This window comes from Vespula vulgaris, chromosome 7, assembly GCF_905475345.1.
Source record: "Vespula vulgaris chromosome 7, iyVesVulg1.1, whole genome shotgun sequence".
Taxonomy (NCBI): domain Eukaryota; kingdom Metazoa; phylum Arthropoda; class Insecta; order Hymenoptera; family Vespidae; genus Vespula; species Vespula vulgaris.
Genome location: NC_066592.1, coordinates 8,868,933 through 8,892,010, shown reverse-complemented (window position 1 = coordinate 8,892,010; position 23,078 = coordinate 8,868,933). Strand labels below are relative to the sequence as shown.

The 23,078-nt window shown below is 27.6% G+C and overlaps 2 protein-coding genes and 1 long non-coding RNA gene across 11 annotated transcripts in view; 1 reads left to right on the top strand and 2 right to left on the bottom strand.

Annotated features, from left to right (window-relative positions):
• LOC127065277 (probable multidrug resistance-associated protein lethal(2)03659) overlaps positions 1–17,197 on the bottom strand; it is a 42,528-nt gene extending 25,331 nt beyond the window's left edge. The window contains exon 1 of the mRNA XM_050997380.1: positions 13,427–17,197. The gene's annotated coding sequence lies outside the window, so the exon portion shown is untranslated. The remainder of the gene's footprint in view (positions 1–13,426) is intronic.
• The window catches only part of LOC127065278 (5-methylcytosine rRNA methyltransferase NSUN4), a 28,815-nt gene extending 6,855 nt beyond the window's left edge, over positions 1–21,960 (bottom strand). The window contains exons 1-8 of one of the 3 annotated variants that reach the window (XM_050997388.1): positions 21,741–21,960; positions 21,455–21,637; positions 21,025–21,385; positions 20,763–20,945; positions 20,377–20,663; positions 20,149–20,273; positions 19,941–20,078; positions 19,688–19,834 (exon numbers count right to left, since the gene is read on the bottom strand). In XM_050997388.1, coding sequence (XP_050853345.1) covers positions 19,693–19,834; positions 19,941–20,078; positions 20,149–20,273; positions 20,377–20,663; positions 20,763–20,945; positions 21,025–21,385; positions 21,455–21,637; positions 21,741–21,821 — 1,500 coding nt within the window. In that variant the 5' untranslated portion in view covers positions 21,822–21,960 and the 3' untranslated portion in view covers positions 19,688–19,692. Of the gene's footprint in view, positions 1–17,840; positions 19,835–19,940; positions 20,079–20,148; positions 20,274–20,376; positions 20,664–20,762; positions 20,946–21,024; positions 21,386–21,454; positions 21,638–21,740 lie in introns of those variants that run through there. The other 2 variants (XM_050997387.1, XM_050997389.1) reach the window with 2 other exon arrangements.
• LOC127065280 (uncharacterized) lies at positions 8,399–10,725 on the top strand. 7 transcript variants are annotated; one of them, XR_007781989.1, is made up of 3 exons: positions 8,440–8,823; positions 8,889–9,708; positions 10,349–10,725. It is a non-coding gene; the product is annotated as an uncharacterized LOC127065280 (long non-coding RNA). The 7 variants fall into 7 exon arrangements; XR_007781988.1 differs by having other exon boundaries at positions 8,441–8,823; positions 8,954–9,708; XR_007781993.1 differs by having other exon boundaries at positions 8,442–9,133; positions 9,259–9,708.
• Positions 21,961–23,078: the final 1,118 nt, after the last annotated feature.

Sequence of the window (23,078 nt, the reverse complement as noted above, 5' to 3'; positions counted from 1 at the left end):
CCAATATGCTTTAACAGAAACTACAGTGTTACAGTAACAAATGCATCAACTAACTATGATAGAACTGCTAGCTGAAATTATCAATAATAACAAATAATGGATCATACAATCAAAATAATAGTATGGAATAACAACAGGCTAAAAAAAAGACTGCAGGAACTCAGGGTATTTATCTACTTCCATGGAATTGACATTGTGACAATTTCAGAAACTCACTTTATATTAAAAAATCATATCAAAATATCTTTCTACATCATATACGATACTAAGCATTCCTCAGAGAAAGCATAAAGGGACACTGCCATTATTATTATTATAAACTCGCCCCTGAACAATATATAAACTTTTTTAAAAACTTAAAAATCAGTTTTATAACAGCAGGGGATTACAATGTCAAACATAGACATTGGAATTCCAACAAAATAACACCCAGGGATAAAACACTACTTCAAGTCAAAAACAGGTTGTCTTTAATGCCAATATCAATTGAAAAACCCTTTAACTGGTCATCAGCAATCAGGATCTTATATATTTTGCTATCACTAAGGGAATAAATCCATTTTACATCATCGTCAAGTTCAGAATTGAGTTTTGATCATACTCCCATACTGTTAAAATGCAAATAAAATTCATTATAAATAGAATATCCACCTACTCTGTACAATAACACCACTTGTTGACTAGAATAGATTTAAAATACAAATTAATGAAAATCTAAATTGTAATATCCCAATAAAAAAACCTGTATACATTAAAAACACAATAGAATACTTAACAAATAATCCAAGAAGTAGCTTGCATATGCACTACTTCTTTCATGGTCAACAGCACAATGGGCCTCTTATATCCAAACTACATATTACAGAAGATAACACAAAAAAGGAAAGCAAAATAGAAATAGCAGCAGTATAAAACAGCAAAGAACAAAAAACAACTTAATTCACTTATCAAAAAAAGTGCTAAAGGAACACCATAGTAAAGAATTCAGTCAATATCTCAAAAATTTTACACTAAACGAAGATACAAATTATATATTGTAGAAAGCTGTAAAGAGACTTAATAAACCAATAGTGCAGATACCAGCATTAAGAAAATCAGATGGTTCTTGGGCAAGGAGTTTCTCGAAACAAGCTTCAACATTTGTAAAACATCTTCACTAAACTTCTCGATCTAATGTAATAACAAAATGTGCAACAACAACAACAATATTAACAAATGGCTCCACTGGTTATAGAGGACAATATATCACGATATAAAAAAATAAATAAAACGATTGATAACAACAATTAAAACTAATAAATTCCCAGGATTCGATTTAATCAATGGCAAAGTAATAAAAAAACTTTTAGACAAAGTCATCATAATGATTACTATCGTATCCAACACCATTTTCAGAATACAGTATTATGGCAACTTATAGAAATTGGCCAAAATAATAATGCTAAATCAAATAAAAGCATATACATTCCCTCTTCATACAGACCAATCTTGCTCTTACTAATACTAAGTTATACGAAAAAATCCTCTAAATTAAAATCAAAGAAATAATTAACAATAAATAGCTAATACTAAACCACCAATTTGGTTTCAAAGAAAGGCACGCTACAATAGAAACAAGTACACAGAATGATAACAAAATTATGATTGCTCTTGAAACCTGTAAATACTGTACATTCCTATTCCTAGACATAGAAAAAGCATTCAACAAAGTATGAAAGCTTTTTGTTAACTATAAAATAGTATTTCTCAAAAGTATCAGCTATCTTATCTTGAAAATAGAATTTTGTATGTAAAAGTCAAAAACTCGATATACAAATCACAAATGCAGGTATATCAAGAATATATTGGGTTTTATACTTTACATTTTATATACGCCAAACATCTCAATAACTCCAAATAACACAACACGCATATTCGTGGATGATACCGGAATAATTTTAATTCATGAGAATCCAAATGAAATCAATATTCTACAAAGTTGATGTTCTATAAAACCATATAAATCTACTGGAGGAATAGCTGGAAAAGAAAAAAATTAAAGTAAATTTAGTAAACGTAATTACATGACTTTCACTTTCCGCAAAGGCATCATCCCAAAATCCGTACTTCATAGGCAAATTACATCAAATATCTAAGATTTCATGTAGATGTAAAAGTACTTGGAAAAAACACATAAATAAAAAAATTCAACAAATTAGAATTCTAAGAAAGGACATGTATCGTTTAACCAATGTTCGAAACTAAATGCAAATAACAAATTATTAATCTATAAAACCATAATAAAACGTCTGGACGTATGGCATCCAACCATGGGGTACATCAACAGAAAGCTATATCGACAAAATGAAAGTCAAACAATTAGTCATAGTAATAGACGCACCATGATATATAAAAAACGAAAAGGTTTACAAATCTTCACTGTAGGAGAGGAAATACAACAACTTTCCAGCAGATACAAAGAAAGAACAATAAATCATCCAAAAAAACAATAAATCGTCTGTTCCTGTTAGCCGACCCTGTACACTGCTAACATAAGAAGATTGAAGAAAAACAAGGATCTAATAACCTTAGTTCAGATATGATCATTGCATCAGTGCTACTTCATTAGGAATAGCATCCATGTTGCTCTTATCTGCCAATTCAATTTGCTGAATATCTCCTTCAACAAATTGCAGGGATTTTAGTTTGGAGTTAATAAAAAAAAATAAAAAGAAGTTTTAGATAGGTTTTCAAAATTTATATGGCATTATTCGACTAGGACTACCACTGCGAACGAAGTAATAAATCGACTTCGAAAATAATCCGTTGCATTTGGAAATTCGCGAAGAATAATTTCCGATAGAGGAGACGCAATTACATCAAAAGACTTCAAATTGTGACGAGAATATTGAATATATGCTTATCACTACTGGCATTTTCAGAGCAAACGAGCAAACGAGCAAGTAGAACATATGGATTATACGCTGATCCGAGAAGAGAAGAATGGTATCGTTACCTTGATCATACATAATACATTTTAAACCACTGTACATAGAAATATACTTTTATTGATTCATCATATTGATGTAGATGACTGTGTAAGCGCCTAACATTTTTCGCTTCGTAAATTGTAGAACTGCAAAAGAAAGATTCCCCAATTGGAAATTCAGAAAATTATTAAATTTTTGGGATATGTATATATATGTAGATAGGTATTACTTATTTGTTTGCTGTTTAAAGTCATTCAGAAGGATTAAAATAGCCGTCTAAAAATTTAGCTTTATTTCGATTTTATTTTGTAATTAACAAATAGTAACAGATAGAAAAAGACTTTTCAGACTAAAGTTACTTTTTATTTTTAGAACTATAATTTTGGAAAAGATTTGTCAATTATTTATATAATTATAAATAAAAATATTAATAATCTTTTATTTAAATAACTATAAAACGACAATAATTTTTCAAATACAAACTTTGTTGTATTTATGAATTTTGTTTCACAAAAATCAAAGAATTTCTGTATCCTATTCTATTATATATATACTACAGAAGAAGCAATGTTTTTTCAACATTTATTATGAAATAGTATGGAACATTAATGGAGGAAATAAGATAGTTTATAGAGTACGGTACTTCTGTTTATAGTCTACTATAAGAGCTTACAGTAAATGATTGTTGATTTTGTATCAAATGTAACATATAGTGTTAAATATGACATCCATAAACCCTATAAATATAATTCGTTTACTTATAATAACATTTGAAATTATGAATAATAACGAAACATTTAATAATAAAAGAGAAATAAACTTACATGATGTAATAGAAGATTTGTTTATTAAATCATAAGAAAACTTTAATCTCAATGAAAACTGATATGTTATTAGAATTTTTGGAAACATTTAGATCACATTCTGTGAAAGTTGCATATTCATCTACATGCTAGGATTTTTATAAATGGTAAAAGCTAAAAAGAGCAAACCAAGAGAAATGGGTATTGTGATTCTAGAATACAAAAGAAATGTTGTTGCATTTTGTAAGAATAGAAAGAGAAAGCAGTTTTCTATAGGTCAAACGTAGTATCAAACGAAAATTTTTAGTAATTTCATTTGTATTATAATTCTATGGTAGGTGATTCATCAACGATATGCTGTTATGTTAAGGTAATTTATATCTACTTGTTTTTTATTTATGCATAATTATCTTATATAAATTAGAAGGGAAGAAACAGTGAACAGAAGAGAGACACAATAAGAAAAGTTATTGCAAATTTCTGAATATCTTTATAATAGGTTTGTGGATGCAATTAAAATTCACATCATTATTTTGAAAGTAATTTGAGCTTTCAAAATTGAGCTTAAAGTGTTAATGAAGAGATAGGTTTGAAAGATTTTTAAGCTAAAGATTCATTGTCAAGGCAGTTTTAAGAGAACTTGCAAAGAATTATTTCAAGAAAATAAAAAAAACTTATTTAAAATTTATTTAGTGCGATCATATGGTGCGGGTATTATAGTAAAATGTAATTTTACTATGAATACATAGTAAAATGAAACAGCTTCGATTTTTGTTAATAATGTAAGATCTCATATCAGAAATATCCGAACAAGAAATACATTCAATGCTGATGAAAATAGATTTAATTCATATTTCGACTGTTCTTTAGCTGCACAAAGAACAAAAAAGATTACAGTAATTGAATAATCTATATCCTCTTTATTTTAATATAGGAAGGATATAGAGAGTATTGTATAGCCATCTAAACATACTCTACTCCCTATAATATTAGCTTTTCGAAAACTATTTTTTCTGCTTTTTATTATTCTAAAGAAACAAAGTGGTAATTTTCATCCACGTATGTAATAATATTTGTATCGGCTATGATTCACAACTTATTACAAAAGCAATGAAGTGAAGAAGATTAAGTTGACTTTCTTCTTTTTTTCTTTTACTTTTATGTGACAACATAAATTGAGAGAAAGAATGTTATCTAGATTTAGAGAAAAAATGATATACACAATTATTATTATATAAAAAAATTCACGATTCGTCAAGTGTTTTACTATCTAATGTTTTTATAATTCATACGTTTCTTACGTTCATTAATATTTCTATATTTTGTAGCGCGAAAATATAGGGTTATTCCTGACGATAACCATAAAGGCATATAGTATGAGGAAGATAAAAGACAAATGAACGTAATAAGTAATTGCATGATGTACACGAGTTCATTCACTGCGGATGACGATAAAAATTATTAACATTTTTTATTATGTATTTATATTCAATTATGTTTCTCCTATTTATTGAAACTGTGTTTATTTAAAATTTGTGTTTTATTTAAATCACTGCAAGCTCAGCATAATTTTATGAACTTTATGTATACGTAAAATAATTTTATGAATTTTATATGCATATGTACAATAATGTTATATTACATAATTAGGATATATATGTAACTTATTGTTATTAAATTAATCGAATAATATTCTTTTACAATGGAAGTTCAATATCTGCAAGAATAATAACGTAATTACTGAGGCCTTTTCACAAATAAATCGTCTAAGGTACCAGAGATTCATGAGGTTCTATATGAATATAAATTTTTTTCCCTGTTATAATAGATAAAAGATACTAGTAAGATAAAGTCAATTTTTATAAAATCTGTTTTTTGGAAAATGACAACATCTTAAAAATATAAGTGCTATTTTCTATTTAAATTTTTATTTTTTTGTTAATAAAAAAAAAAAAAAAAAGTTTCAAAAAATGCTTTGACAAGTATTAAGTAGTAGTCTTAGAAATTAATTTGTCTAAAATTCTATTTACATCGGTTCAATATCTCTGCAATATTTCCAATATTATAGAGCAATTTTGAAAATCATGTTTAGAGAAAAATCTGTTAAAATCTTCAATTAGTTATTTCCATTAGAAATCGATAGGAATTCTAATTAAGTTATTTTCTTTCTTTTAATACACGTGCACATACATTATGTGCATTATCAATGTTAGAGTCATAGAGTTTTTTACTCGGGAAGACAATTTTAAAATTAGAAAAGAGAAATGAAAAACATGCATGAATGATACTTATTAGTCGCGAGCATATTAAGATAGTTCGTTCGAAATGTTTAATCTTAGGTATGGTCCTTTGTTCTGTTGACCATACTGATTCATGAATTGAAATTGATTACCTTAAAGGTAGATTCTACATAATCCTACAGCTTTCTTTATCTAGAAGTTTAATTTCATTATTTATTTATTACCTGACTCGACACATTATTATAAGGTGTGAGTTTAGACTAGAGTATTTGGAAAATAATATATGCGCTCATGAAAATAAAGATATAAATAAGTTTTCTACTATCTCTATAAAACATAAACTTCCTCTTGTCTGTACATTCACTTCGTACTCGACAAAATTCAACTATTCTGTTCTATTCTGCTTTGTTCAACTTCACTCTCTTATATTCTTTATCACTTTGACTGCCATGCGAATTTATAAGAAAATCTTCCTTAGGCCACGCACGCCGCTATACCAAACATACGTTTAAAATTAGAACTTGACTCGCTAAAAAAAAAAGAGAGATTCTAAAACTTATTCTTTATTGTTTAAATAAGTATATTTTTGTATTAACAAATATTATATATGTTAAAATTTCTATCCTAATTTTTTAAAATGTTAAAAAGAAAAATCGAAGTGTCATTTCTCAGTAATACTCTCGGTAATCTCATATAGCAACGAAGAAGAAACTTATTATGAGGTTTACAAAAATTCGGATAGTAGTGATGAGGAAGAACTGAGATTTCCCACAAAGAGAAGTATAAATAGAATTATTACCTCAGATTTTGATTCGGATATTAATAAATACAATAGTAATGATAGTAAATGTAATATTGTTACTATTGATCAGATTTTGTAAGAATTGGTTGTTAAAGAAGAAAACAAAGTTGATGATAACAAAGAAAATGCAATCCAGTTTAGTGAATGAAATGAATTTAATGATTGACAAAGATAGTTTTCTTTTATTGAAACAACCTGACATTAAGCAATTAGCACTATCAATCCCTACGATGTGTTTGCTTTATTCATTAATGAAATAACATATTTGTTTGTATTAGAAACAAATAGATTTATGAAATAAGAGAAAACGTAAAGATGACAACAACTTTTTGTCCAAATTGTCCTGAGCGGCCACAACTTTGTATACAATGTTCTAAAATTTTATATTGAAAATAATTTTTTAAATAAATCATGTTTTTATATTACTTTTATAAAAATTTAACAGAAACTTATTATATCCTATGGAATATTCTTCCAAATACCTACTAAGATTTTTCGTAAGTAATCAATATAAACGTTACCTATATATGGATGACGCGAGCTGTTCAGAACATGCTGTCACCCAAATGTAGTCAAAGTTCTACTTTATTTTATTCTACTTTCTGTACTCCACTCTGCTGTTATACTCTGTTCTCTACTCTCTGATTTCTCTGCACTGACGTCCAGTTAGACATTATCCCTCGCTCATTATTGCTTTCTTTCAATCATGTATAACACTCATATAGGACGTGGACCTATGAACTGCATTTAGACAAAGTACATTCAAGTAAAGTCTTAGATGTCGCCTAATCTCCATACATGTATAAATATTCACCTCTATTGCTCATATACTCTGGCTCACAAATCGTTCATATCACTCAACTCCTAAGCTTAAGCTTCTATCTTATAAATATTATTCCTAGCATTCCTTCGACACTTACACATACATCAACATTTTCTTAATCCTATTTATCAAAGCTATGTGCATAATTAAAAATGTTTCTACTTGGATAATGGTAAAACATATTTTTTTTATCTAAGCATTTTCTTAGCGAGTGTTCAACAATATCCCAAGGATAAATATTCTCAATAATGATATATAATCCTTAGGAGATACTACTGTAAACCACTAAGATTCAGATTTCTTTTAAAAGATCATACTATAAAAATATGCAACTGTTTTATGCGTTGCAGTATGTAAAGTGCCAAAAATAATTAATTATAATTAATTATAAATTCAACATTATATCTTTCTCTTAGGTAGTAAAGTAAAATCAGAATAATTCTATATTTTACTAAATAAGCAATCTTTATCTTACAGGTTCCAAATTATATCGATATTTAAATTACATAGTTGCCATTTACAGGAGAGAGTAATTTCCTATAAATGGTGATTTAAAAAGAGGATAAGTTGCCTATAATTTATTTAAAATTTCATGTATCTTCTTGTAAAAATTATAAAGTTGAATTCATTGAATTGAAAGTTTGTAAAATTTAAAGTTCATTTGTTATTCCAATTTAAATATACTCCCACTTAAATTTATTACATCGTGAGTATGCAACTACCAGAGCGTATTTAACTGAGTTTCTTGCATCTGATCAGAGATGTCGTTTATTCTTACGGAAAATTTGATTCCCATCTCTTCTTAATAGTCAGAGTGATACTGGTTGCGGTGAATAAGAACGGCGGCACAAGTCTTCGGAAAGTATTGAAGATCTTCGCCAAAATATCAATCGCCATGTTCCCGCAAATTAATGGAAGAATGCAATTTATTTGAAGGACCTCGTGGAGCTCGTGAGATAGATGCAAGTTAAAGAATATTTCTTGAATTGAAGTTATAACAATATATTTTTACGTAAAAACCATACAATACTGTGAGTTTCGTGTTTTATTGTATATTGTTAATTGTGCGGGAAGCATTTGAAGTTGGGATGTTTATCAAAACTGTGAGGTCTTGGTGACCTCGGAAGTCCGGTTAGATATCTCCGATTGAAGTATAGTCAATAATGTTAGTAAGGTTGTCTTACTGGTGAGTGTAAATGCTTTGATTTTTAATTTTTCTCGAACTATCCGCAAAAACAATAATGAATTAAGACAGGAAAATGGAAAGGGAGAAATTTAAGTAAAAAGTTTACTTTCGCTGTTTATTTATTGTCCAGCTCATTATTGAAATACATTATTGAAGACTATGTACTTGATTAAAAATATTTAAGCTCGGACAAAAGTGTCAATACGTTCTTTATCTATGCGTTTTCTTAACGAGTACCCAACAAATTCCCAAGGGCAGATATTCTAGATGATATATAGTCTTTAGGAGAAAGTATTGTAAATTATCAAGGGTACGTATGTGTATGTCAACAATACGTATTTATAGTAAGTATTTGTTTTAATTTTTGCTTTGATTCTTCTTTGACGTATCTAATGACATCACTACAAACAACTCACTGATTAGAGATGTATGCAGATACCCGTTTAAATCAATAGAGTGTGTTGTAAAGTGGCTTAACACATGAAATGGAATGATATATTTGATATTTGAAACATAAAAATATTAAGTATTTATTATGGTTTGTTGATGAGTATATTATCACAAAAGATAAAAAAGATGAGAAAGAATAAAGGAAAAGGATAACGATGTAAATAAAACGAAAAAAATCGAATGCAAAGTAAAAAAGTAATGGAAAAAAAAATAGAGAAAAGAAACCAATTATGTAGTAATATATAAAGAATTAAGTTATCTAATAATGTATATAATGTTTGGAAACTGCCTCCCAGAATTTTTTCGAAATGGAGCTTTAAGAAGTTTGAAAAGAATTGGAGAGAAACTTAAAAATATCAGCTTAAAATATAATGAAAAAATAAAATTCAAAAACTACTATCAAATTTCAACTGTGGAATATTAGTATAGCAGCAGGTATGGCTCATCTCTCTTTTTTATACAAATAATATGTTATAATTTATTATTTATTAGTTATAATTTATAAATTATGAATAATGATATGTGATGTGATCTAGATGATTCAATAAACCAATTAAATAAAATATTGATTCATAAAACATAAAGAATACGATATCATTGTCAAAAAATAATAAACTAAAAGTAGTTTAGTTTTTCAGATAGTTAATTTCATGTTTAACGACGAACTTTGCAATCATTGAATGCTACAATTGTAATATTTTTTATTTCCGTTTTGGATTTTCGTTAAGTAAGGATATTTGTTATCGTTATGGAAAGGAGGAAGTAAAATATCTTATGAATTTGTAATATCATTTGATGGGCAACCAACAGTTGGTCAAAGGTTTAGGATTGATAGGTCTTATCAAAAGATTTCTGATACACATAGAGATTGAGGAAAACTGTGATAGTAGATATAAAAATATAATATGGTGGGGACAACGTTCCTCGTTCGTATTCGTAGTTCATATTTTGTCTATATCTATCATTTCGAGCGAAAAGTGATGAATAGCCTTAAACAAGAACGTAAAGAAAAAATACACCAACACAAAAATTATTCCTTCAATTAATAGCAATAATTATAATTCATCTTTTTCAGGATACTTTAGGAAGACAACAAAACGGAAACATTTGAAAGAAACAAGATATGGAAAAGAAATAAAGAAGTCAAATGAAATGATTATTATTACAAAAAAGTACGTAAATGAAGAGTATTAAATTAGTAGAAATAAATAACACACTAGAAGCCATCGAATAGCTGTATCTTCTATCGAAATAGATAACACGGATGTTACATATAAGCTTCTATACGAAAGTGAGCATCTTGAGGAAAGTCAAGCCCAACAGCAACGAGTCAAACTTCAATTTGCAAACAGTAACATAGTATTCCAAAATCCGTATAGTGAAAAAAAACAAATAAATTATATACCAAATGTATTATAAGAAATAAAAACAACTACTTGACCAAGTGCTAAATTACAGATTTCATTAATAGAGAAAACGAAACCATTGTACAATCATATAACTCAATTTTAGATCACCTCTGCCTTCGGAAAATAATGACAAAACATCGAACAGAATTGTTAGAAAGAAATCGCAGTAAGAAACGTTATAAGAAACATAAACAAGTCAATCAAAATTAGTAGCCATGGAAATAGAAACACCAAGAATCAAATTAAATATTCGATCACTATCACAAAAATCACAAGAATCAGGTATTACTACGATTCTAGAGACGAAATTAGCAATGAAAATTATCAATTAATACAATACTACAAGAGACACATTACACAATAGCAATATATCTATCAACAAGAATGCAACAATTGCACAAAACATATTGATTAACAATAACATAACAATAACACGATCACACTTCCTGGCAAAAAAGAGAATAATCTAGGTTACTTCTTATTAGCTGATTGCTTCACAAACACAATAGCCATTGATACATTATTCAAAAAGAGAAAAACTCAAAATTTGCTTCTAGATTGTATTCCACAAATTGAAAATATATGTATTTATAATTGATCGAATAGTTAGATATTATTTCAAAATGATTTGCAGAAAAAATTGTGCAGATTCAAAAAATACAAATTATTAAAAAATGCATAAAAATTTTGATACAAATTTTAAACAAGCTCAAATATACAATTTTAAAAGATTCAGAAATCATTAATATATTTTTACAATTGTATAATTTAAAATCGAATTAAAATCAATTATAATATGTGGAAGACTTTTGATTATTCCTCCTCCATAAAATAGAATAATCAAATAATACCATGGATCCAAAATTGGCGAACATAAAGGAATTACCAACACAATCAACTAAGATTTCAATATTATTGGAAAAGAATAAAAACTGATATTCAAAATTGTATAAAACATTGTTCTGATTACTAAAAAAATAGACTAGTGCGAATAAAAGATAGAGCATTAATGATCATAACAAATTGAATACAAAACTATTTAACAAAAGAACAATAGATATATGCGAATTTCTTCGAAAAACTATAAATGGAAATGAATACATATTGACAATCATGAATTTATTCAGTGCAAACCTTTTTGAAAAACTCTTCAACAAATAGCATACGAAAAGCAAGTAAAATTTAAAGAATGCACTGAATGATATTACAATATAAAACAATTAATTTCTAACTCAGATAACTTGTGTTTCTTGTATGTGAATCAAAAATAAATAAATTATAAAGTAATTATGTAAAACCATTTAAAATAGCAAATTTTTTAAGAAATAATTTAACTTTGGCATTATTTTTTCAAAAATAACAAAATCAAAATAATACACAAAAATCAATGTTACAAATATAATATATACTAAATATACAATATTAAATGTTGATGGTGCCAAAAAAATCATACCATTACATTACATCAGAACCCAGTATTGTACTCCAAAGCGCTAGGCATTCTAAAATTATTTCATATCGCCTTTTGCTCATAGCATGTGTGACTAGGTAAATATGAACAAAATATGAACTATAAATCCAAACAGGGAACATTGTCCATATATCTATCTTATTAGTGTTTAATTTGAGTAGGTTATAAACCTCTTACGCGTTATTGAACCCCTCTCATAGTTATATTTCTCTTATATAACAATCAATTTCATATGTATTAGAGTTTGTATTCTAGTAGGGTGTGAATAATGTCTCTATAGTAGGGTATTTTTCAGTCTTTCATATGCATATCTTTTTTTAATTTCATATGCGTCTCGCAATATCGTGATCCATACTATATATGACGCATTAATCCGCATTTGTTTCACAGTAAATGTATAAAGGATAATAAATATGATTGACATATAATAACTAATATAATCAATCTTTTAATTTCCGTATCTCTCCGCTATTTTGGAGATATATAAATATAAAAAATCTTTTTACATTCAATTCCTTCTATTAGTGTACCTTTCATTAAAGCTGAACATTTGACCAATAAGGGTATCTATCAATAGCCTGTCGAGAGAAGCTGCTAAGAATGGTAGAATATTATCAATATATCAAATGAGTATTTTCAATATAGAGTCCATATTGAGAATTGTCTAATTACCAATAGCTCTTTTTTTATTCTCTATTTGATATTATTATTTTTCCTTGAAGTAGGAATATTGAATTGATTTTATTAATCATGAACAAGTGCGCAATTTTTTTTTTACATATTTTTCCACATTGAAGCAATTAGTTATTTTCGAGGCTGCTCACTCTATTCAAGAAAGTCATTTGCCCACAAGTTCCACGCATGATTTTAAAAGGGTCTTATTTTTTCAACAATTCTACAAATTGATTTTTCGCATACATTAAGTTCTCATTATGTAAATCGGATGTCTGAGGACAAGCCGCTCTGGTCCATAATCACTATCGATATTTTGAATATGAAATTTCTTCGCAGAACGAATCTCGCAGAGGCTTTTCGTGAATCACGAATTCGACTTTTTTTACTTACATATTGTAAAGTAAAATTATCGTATCTTTTATCATAAATTTGGCAATATAGAAATTATATAATTCTATCATTTGTCCTGAAACAAGTACGTATCGATATCGTATCTGTATACGTATCACTGCAAGATGCAAGCACTATCAAAAAAGATACATATATATATATATGAAAGATTGGAAAGTTGAATTCGCAGTCTACTAACATTACTTACATTAATCCATACGAAACCGTTTGTTAGACGCGTGAGTGGAATATACTAACTAAGCTTATGTACCGACACGATAGAGCATGGTGGCCCCCACTTGCTGTCTAGCTTGCACTTGGAGTTTATATTTTGTCCATATCTGTCGCTGAAGTCGCATATGCTTCGAGCAATAGGAAATAACAGCCTTAAGGCTGTTCATCTTTCGCTCAAAATATGAATACAAGCGTAAAAGATCATGGCTCCACCATGCATCTATTGTACCGGTGTATAAGCCTCTCTAGGTATATATCCCTCTTCGCATAACAATCAAATTAATATGGATTAGAATAAGTAGTTTAGTAAGTTGTGAAATCACACTTTTCAGTCTCTCTTATTTATATTTTTCTTTGATGGTGGTGCGGGTCTCGTAAGAATGTGTCCTAGATATGACGCAATGATAGTACTTATTTGTTTTACGATATATATACATAAAGAATAATAAATATAATTAATACATATACTAATATATAGATTTGCGATAAAAAAGCAAAATTTTGTCGGATATTTTGTAAAAAATAATTAGTGAATATTTATATATTATATATATTCACTAATTATTATTTTTGATAAAAAGAAATGAGTATATGGTCGCCATGCGCGTTAGATATGGAACTTGTGGAATCGATTTAATTATGCATTTATTTTTTCATAAAAATATTTCAATTTAATGTAATAATATTTATTTACACATATTGTGTTTATATTTCTTTTGTATTTCTTTATATCTCTTTACACGTACTATTACTTTCCGGACGTGTCTATTTCATATAATCTAACAAAAAGACCATTAACTTGTGATAACTGAAATATGATATATAAACTACAAACTTTAAATTGTTTAAATATTCGGCGAATACTGCGTTGATTATAATTCCAAATTTTGTAGTTGACACTGCTAGATTATTATTTATATATAAATTGAATTTCTAATGGATTGCTCCACTTTAATTATAGCACAGGTATCAGTTCAGTACGTTTAAAAGTTTGTTAAAATATATTGCACAGGTGACTGAGGTATACATCTAAAATATGCATCTAAAAAAATCGAGGTTACTTTCTAAGAAATGTATTCTTCTAATTAAATTTGCTATTACGTTATATTAGAATCTTTATAGATATGTTTAAAAGTAATTATAAAAGAATCATGAACTTTCAGCCACATTTTTCATTATCATATAAAACAAATGATATAAGATTACTCCACAACGATCAGAAAGTCTCATTTCACTTGTAGTCATCATGAAAGTATTAAATATTGGAAAAGTGGGAATATATCCATGACGTAGAAATTAAATATAGCATTTATACATCATCACAGTATCTAAATTAACTCCTAGGAATTCTACGATCAATAATTGGTCCTTGAGTAATTTTGTTGAGGTCTCTAAATTATAGACTGCCAATATTAAAAATCATATTGAGATACATAAGCTTTTCAATACCAACATTAATATTAATAACAAGAATTTGTTTATTTTCAAATTTACTAGCTTGTATGATAAGTTGCCAACAACTTTGCTAAACAAAATGCTAAACAAATATATAAACAAACCTATAGAATTAATTCCGATATTACCACATAAACAATACTATAGAGACATTATAACTATACTAATTGGAAACACTTTAAAATACAATCCGCAAATGATATTGATAAAAGCATTATCATATTATGAACATAATACTATAAAGTAAAATTATAATTCAAAACAAAATTATAAATATACAAATATTAATCAGTGTTAATTCCACACACACACACACACACACACACACACACACACACACACACACACACACACACACACACACACACTACTACACATATATTCTTGACATATACATCATAATATGACTTTGTATGTATATCCTAACATTCGTTATATACATTATCATGTATACAGTTAAAGCTAGTATTACAAAAATCCCTGGTTTTATAACGGTTTATGTTAACGAGAAAGAACAAACGTAATTTTTAGTCGATTTTGATGAACAAGATCTTATGTTAAAAACGAACGTTTAATCCAGGATTACACTTTCTTAAAGTTTTGAAAAAACTTTATTTTTTTTTGAAAAAATAAAAAAAAATTAAAAAATTAAAATATAAAAATTAAAAAATGGTATTTTTTCGAGAATAGTTTATTCACAAATATAAAGCTTTTTTAAAAGTCTGAAAACAATGGAGTCCTAGATTAAACCTTGTCTTTAAAATAAGACCTTGTTCATCAAAATCGATCAAGAATGTTTTCATCATAGGTGTAAACCCGTTATAAAATCAATGGTAATGAACGGCCTTAAGCATTACATAAAAATTCACTAATAATATTAAATATGACAATGATAAAGCACAATTAAAATTATTTACTCTGTGAAACAATAAACTATGATAACTAGATGATTATCTTTTATAATATAAAAATTTATGAACATTTTTTTAGCTTCTGTAAATAATAAAATATTTTTAACTCTCATCATTTTGATACAATAAATGAATAAGACTGTTACAAGTATAACATAAAATTACACATATAATAATAGCATAGCAAAACTAAGGACTATAATACATAATGATGAAGTATCAATTTTTGTAAAAAGAGATGCAACAAAAATTGTATTCAATTATAAAGAGCTTTGGCTAATCAAGAGTGCTCACTGCTAAAAAATGTAAAACATCCTAAAAAATAAAGCATCTGTGCTTATATTCTTTCAAACTTCTGAATGAACCGGATCTAGACGGTCGATTCTTAAATAAACTATATCTTTTATATAACTTCCAAAGAGCTATCAGTTTCTATTGTCAATAAGAAAACACATTTTTGTTTCTTTGTGTTTCAACTAATTGGATCATTTGTCAACATTACAACATAACTTAAGTATAAATATCTATCCTCTGAATCGCCAAACAGTTGAAGTCAATATACGTTTCTAGTTTGACATTAGCTTTGGTAATCTATAATTCCACATAAATACTGTAGCACGTAGTGTTGATTTTCTTTAATGATTTACAATATCTGGATTATTACAAAATCGATTCAATTAACGCATTCGCGACAAACAATATCTAGACTTAGATAAGATAGACTTATTAAACTATCGATCAATTCGTGATGTTTTCATCATTTCTAATGTTTTCATTTGAGTGAGTAGCTGCTTTTATTAATTTTGCATTTGATGTTTAACAGAGTTGCCAATGGCTTGCTATTTTCCAAACCGAATTTTTTCTAAATGTTCAATGTATCTTTACTATCACATTCTTATATTTCCATTATCTCCATTTCTACATTCCCAAGAAATTAACCTCTTCTAGATCACCTCTAAAATTAATAAAACTAATTTCAATAAATCTTTAAATCTAATCACAATTCTCTTTGTACATTATCTATAACTTTCTGTACATTATTTGTTAGAACATACTGATCATTTTGAACTGTCACTAATAAAATATATAACTTCCTTGGTCTGTTACGTTTTCCAATCCTTTGAATTTTGAGTCACGTATAGTCTCTCGTGGCTTGAGTGGTTTCAATGCTAGTATCAGCTCTTGTATATTGTCTATATTATCAAAAACAAATATTTAAATAATTTGAAAGATCATTTAACAAAAAGTGCAGAAGTGTGTTTCAGTAATAGATTAAATTTTATTAAGGCAATGATGTAAGACACAAATCTCGAATTGTTTAAAAATATTTATAATAAAATTGTCTCAAAGCATTATATCTTTTTCTACATTCACCAGACCTAAAAATCATAGAAAACTTATAAGATTTATTAGATTGTTACATAAAATACAGATAAGAAAAAAAGAATTGAGAGCTTACTTAATAGAAAAGTGAGGATAATATTACAAAATTATTTATTTAAAATAATTTTTAATATGTCCACATATATGAAAAAAATTATTCGACAAAACGGATAGCCAACAAAATATTAAAATGTAGTATTATTAAAAGTAGTTATATTTTGTTAAGTGTCAAATTTTTGAGACTTCAAAATTGTGTTTAATTTTGATTATAATTTATTATGTATCAAACAATAAAAACTGAAATACTTGTTTTTGTATGTATTTGTTCTGGAATAAGTGTTTAAAGTCATTACAGAATAATAAATTCAGTAAACATATAATAAATAAGGACATAAAATGATAGTTTTGAAACTAATATAGTGTAAATATGTATGAAAGTAATTGTACAATTGATTAGATTCTTCATCTATTAAATGGACTATAATTCATCTTTCATTGTACCTTACGGGAAAATGAATCCATTTTTTCTTTTTATAATTGCAATATATTCTTGATATGATGCTTGATACTAATAATAAATTATTTTGTAATTCTGCTATAAACATTACATATCTTTATTCGATGTTATTTGCTTCCTAATCTAATAATTATACCTTAATATTATTATTAGTTTCTTTTTCCTTTTTTTTTTTTGAATTTACATAATTTTCTATTGTATATATTCTACTATTTTAGTTTTCATCAGTGCTTTTGAATTTCTTCCTATTATTGCTCATATGTATCGTTGCACTACAGTCTAACAAGACAATCTCAAGAGAACTAGATTTTTGTACTTTTTTATATTTACAACATGTGATCTGCACTTCTATTTTAATTTGATGCATATTTCTCATTTTTGAAAAAATCGATTTTGCAAAATAACAATTTGTTTATGACGAATATGTGCAATAGATGTTAACATTTAGATATGCTGTATAATTTATTGCAAAGTGTTTCAGATTATTAATCATGAGATTACTGGTTCAAATACTGCTGTTTTTTTTTTTCTTTTTTCATTATTTTCTTTTTTCATTACTTTCTTTTGCATTAGTTTCTTTTCTGTATTTTTTTATTCGTTTTAATATCTACATTATTTTTATATGTCGAATTTATCAAATCTATACTAATTAACAGATATTTATCATTTCTTTTATAATGAATGGACATGTAACTTTGTAATTTCTCGTAACTATATTTTTTGTTTTCTTTCTAATTACTTTTGCTACATAACTTCTTTATCCATATGTCCGATACTGCATCAGATCTCCTGTTTTCTAATATATTATTTCTGATAGTTCTCATTTGTTTATTTCTTGTTACAAGTTTGTTCCTATTTAATAATAATACTTTTAAAGATAATATTTCTTTATTTGGTTGGCATTGCCAATTATTTTCTATTTTTCTGGATTTAATAGTTATGCAAACTATTTCATTAGGATATTTGGTGATTGCATTTTAAATTCATCCAATTATTCTTTAAACAAATTGATTTGCATATTGTGTCATATTTTGGTTTATTTCTTTCTTCAATTTGTTTAAAGACTATACGTTGTCTTATAGTAGGAACTTTGTATTTATAAATATTTTTGATCGGTTCTTAAATTTTTAATAATATTTGTGCCCGTTTTATATTGTTGAACTTGCTTGATTTAATATTTAATATAATTAGGCTATGAGTTTTTAGTTTTTTGTTTTAGTGTTCACATAACTGCATTCCTTTGCTTTTCACAATGGATCCATTTATATGACCCCACAATTCATCGTATCTATGTTATTTAATTGTATACATAATCTTTAATTTTTCAATTTGTTGCACATTTACGACATTCACGATTTTGTTTGTGAAAACGTGAAACATGATGAAATCTAAGAATTAACCTCACTTAACTTCATTATTATTCACAAAAGTATCTGCGCTCATAACCTATCGCGAGACGTCTCTATCATATTGATTTAGAAGAGGGCATTATGGCAGCAAGAAGCGCATACTACACAATGCATGGACAAAAAATATAAAAGCAATGGGGTAAACACACCGACGTTATATATTTTCATAGGCGCAGAGATAGGTTACTATTAGCGTGAATTTTAACACTTTTTAATACAATATGCAGATTTTAATGTGGTATAAGATAGTTTTTTTCATAATGTAGAAGTACAAAATTACTTAAAAGCTATTACAATATTGGAAATATAAGTTATTTTACTAAATTGTACATATAAATTAAAATGTCTATTTTTAAAGCAATTAAACTATCACAGAAATATTTACATGAGACATTTGGTCTCATGTACATTTTTTTACAGATTATTTTTATACTTTTATAAATAAATTATTGTCTATAACTTTTATATATATATACACACACACGCACACGCGCGCGCGCACACACACATACACATGTATGTAAATATATAAAAAATTAAGCATGATTTAACTAGCTTACCTTCATTATTTCAATTTAACCATTTTACAAAAATACATAGGACCCCAATTATAACCAACAGTGGGTATGACAATGTGTCCATGTTTCAAGCCAAAATTTCCAAAATTAAATAATGTTTGCAATGGATCTAATGCTTCTGACATATCTCTGTAAATATAATTTATCATTTTTATTAATTTTTGTTTAAATTTCTAAGTAGAAAAATTCAAAAATATTAATAAAAATATAATATAATTTTTTATAAATAACTTACTTTACAACTATAACAGTATTACTTTCTTCCCACATGCGTTTTAGTGCCATTTGTATAACCCCATCATTTTGTATAGGGCTAAGAGAACAAGTAGAATATACGACAGTACCACCAACAGTTACTAACTTTAGTGCATTGCTACAATATTAATAGCAGTAATATAGTTATTGGCAAATAAAAGTATATTCAAAATATTTACGATACTAACAATAAAATATCTGCTTGGATTTCTGGCATTCTTAACCTTTCTTTGATTCTTGTAGGTTTAAAAATATTGTTATCATTTTCATGTAATACATGTCTATCTGTTGTACACGGGACATCAACAAGTATCTGTAATTAAAGTTAATAGGAAACAATTATAACCAAGAGTATTGGAACTGATACATATAAATCATTTTTTCATACTATATATAGTTTTATACTATAAACATACCTTATTATATACATCTTTATCATTAATTTTACGAGCATCTTCTTCTGTTACAAACAATCTGTCATCCAACTGTCCTATATCTGCTATGTACTGATTTAATACTTTTTTTATTCTATATACTCTAGACTGTGAAAGATCATTTGCTACCACTAAATTAGGCATAAGTGTTTGCAAAATTGTTAGAGTCTTGCCACCAGGTGCTGCACACATATCTAATACAAAATCACCTAATTGTATGTCAAGAGCCAGGACAGGTAGTATTGAACCTCCATCGAAAAGATAATAATCTACAAAAAAGCAATAGAATATATTGAAATGTGAAGCAGGTAAAATATATAAGTAATAGAATAAATAGATTTACTGATAGAAATAATGTTATATCAAACCTAATACTCCAGTGGATCCTTTCTTTGGGGCTGGAAATTTTTCTTCGCTAAACTCTTCATATGTGTACAATTTAAGATGTTTTGGAAAAGACAAAATTTTCTCTTTTTCCACAGGTATTTTGAAATCACTTGCCTTTTGATAATATTCATAATGTTCAGATTCTAAAACCCAATCTTCCATACCTATATTAAAATAAAAGGAAAATTGAAACACTTTCTGCAGATATTTTTTATATATACATTAAATAGTATATCTACGAACCTTTTAATTTTGTTACTGGTACAAATTCATAAAGTCCTGTTAAACCATCCGAAGGAAGAACAATACGATTGCTATCAATGTTCACATCGTTTGAATCTTCTGCTATAGATTTTAAATGTACTGACGGTTTATTAATATTGATATTCTTATCATTTTTCTTTGTAGAGGTCAATGAATCCGGAGATGATTCATAATCATTTGGATAAATTGACTGTATCTCTGATATTTTTCTTTCCGATATTATATTATGCATTCGAACATTTAGGTTAGCAGTTTTCTTTAATTTCCTTTGAAACTTTTGATCTTGTATATTTTCCACGAATGCATCATATATTAACTTTATATTTATTGCTCCAGAATTCTATAATATATAAGTATTGGCAAAAGAAAATTCTTTAAATTTTATATAAAATGTATATAACTATTATACCTCCAAAGTTGTTTGTATTCTTTCCATATCACTAAAATTATTAATCACTGCTATATATTTGTTTTCCTCTTGTAGCAATGCAGTTCTTATGTCATTCCATGCTTTTCCATATACTTTATTATAGAAGTCATTAAAATATGCCAATGCTCTGTCTTTATGTGTCTTTTCTTTCCTAATTACAGACTTTAAGATACAAAATACTTATAATATGCAATAGTATAATAATCGGAACACGAGAGTAACAAATGACAAAGTTGGAACTGAATAAATTATATGAAATTCTTACCCAATGATTCGAACCGTGTTTATATCTAACAAATACTTTCAACAATTCTTCGACTTTCAATCGTTTAATTAAAAATGCCATTTTGAGATGATAATAATTAGATTTGGTCAAAAAAGTTAAAATTTTAACTCATAATTAAAAATTATCTTTAATAGGTTATATCAACAGAAAGAAAAAATGCCTTATATAAAAATATAACACACATCGAATAGCATGTGATGTTACTAGAATTAATTCGCTAGATGGCGCGACACGCAGAGATTTAGATCGATTGGTCAAAAAAGTTGTCGAAGTCGATTAACCGTTAGAAGATTGCAATGTGGTAAGAGGTATAGAAAGAGAAGGGCGCGAATCTACGGATGAATACGAAGAAAAAGAAAGAGAGCAAAAGGCAAATGCGGATACGAGAATGGGAAGTACGATCAACCCCATCTTCGAATCGCAACTTGTATATAACCTGCTAGACGATAGATGCTATCGAAAGGCTCGATCGATTATACGCCTACTTTTTTCCTACCTTGGTTTTAACAAATTTCATGGAACGAACACGAAGCTCCCGTAAAAAGTAAAACAAGTCCATCAAATATACATACATACACAACACACACAGCATACATAAACACAAACATAAACACACATATACCTACGAACTCACATATGTGGTACTTTACATTATATTTACGTTTATGCATGTACATCGAACAAGATCATCGAGCTGAAGTAACATAGGGATGACAAATTCGACGTCTTAACGATTCACGTCGAGAATGGAAATGGAGCCAAACAATTTATATTGGTATAAATGGAAAGGCAATGAGTTATTATTCGCGCAAAATTATGTAAATATTTAAATGTCGCGCTTTTTGCCATGAAAACGAGTTAAATTTTTTTTATCAATCTATTTTTTACGTTAAGAGTTAGCCATGACGCGATTTAACGAAGTCGAGATATTAAACTTTCTTTCGATAATTGTTTCGATCATTAAAACTCAGAATAAATCACCTGGTCGCTTGACATCCATTTTGAAAATTCTTTTAATTGTTTGATTTTATTGAATTTCATATTGGACAATTACAAGAAAATTTGGTTTCGGATTATGTAAGTGGAAATGCAAATCGTATCCTAAAGAAGGACGTGCGAACATTCAAAAAGGAGGACGAGAGTGCAACGTGAAGTCACACCGCCGCATAAATTCCGCGCCAAAAGCGTAAGTCGTAAAAGGAGAGAGAACCCCGGATGATAACCCTGTAGCCCTCCGAACTGGCGTGGTATCTCTCGGTGAAAGTCTCTCTCTTTCTCTCCTTTTTCTTCCTCTCTTTCTTCTCAACGAGAGAAAGG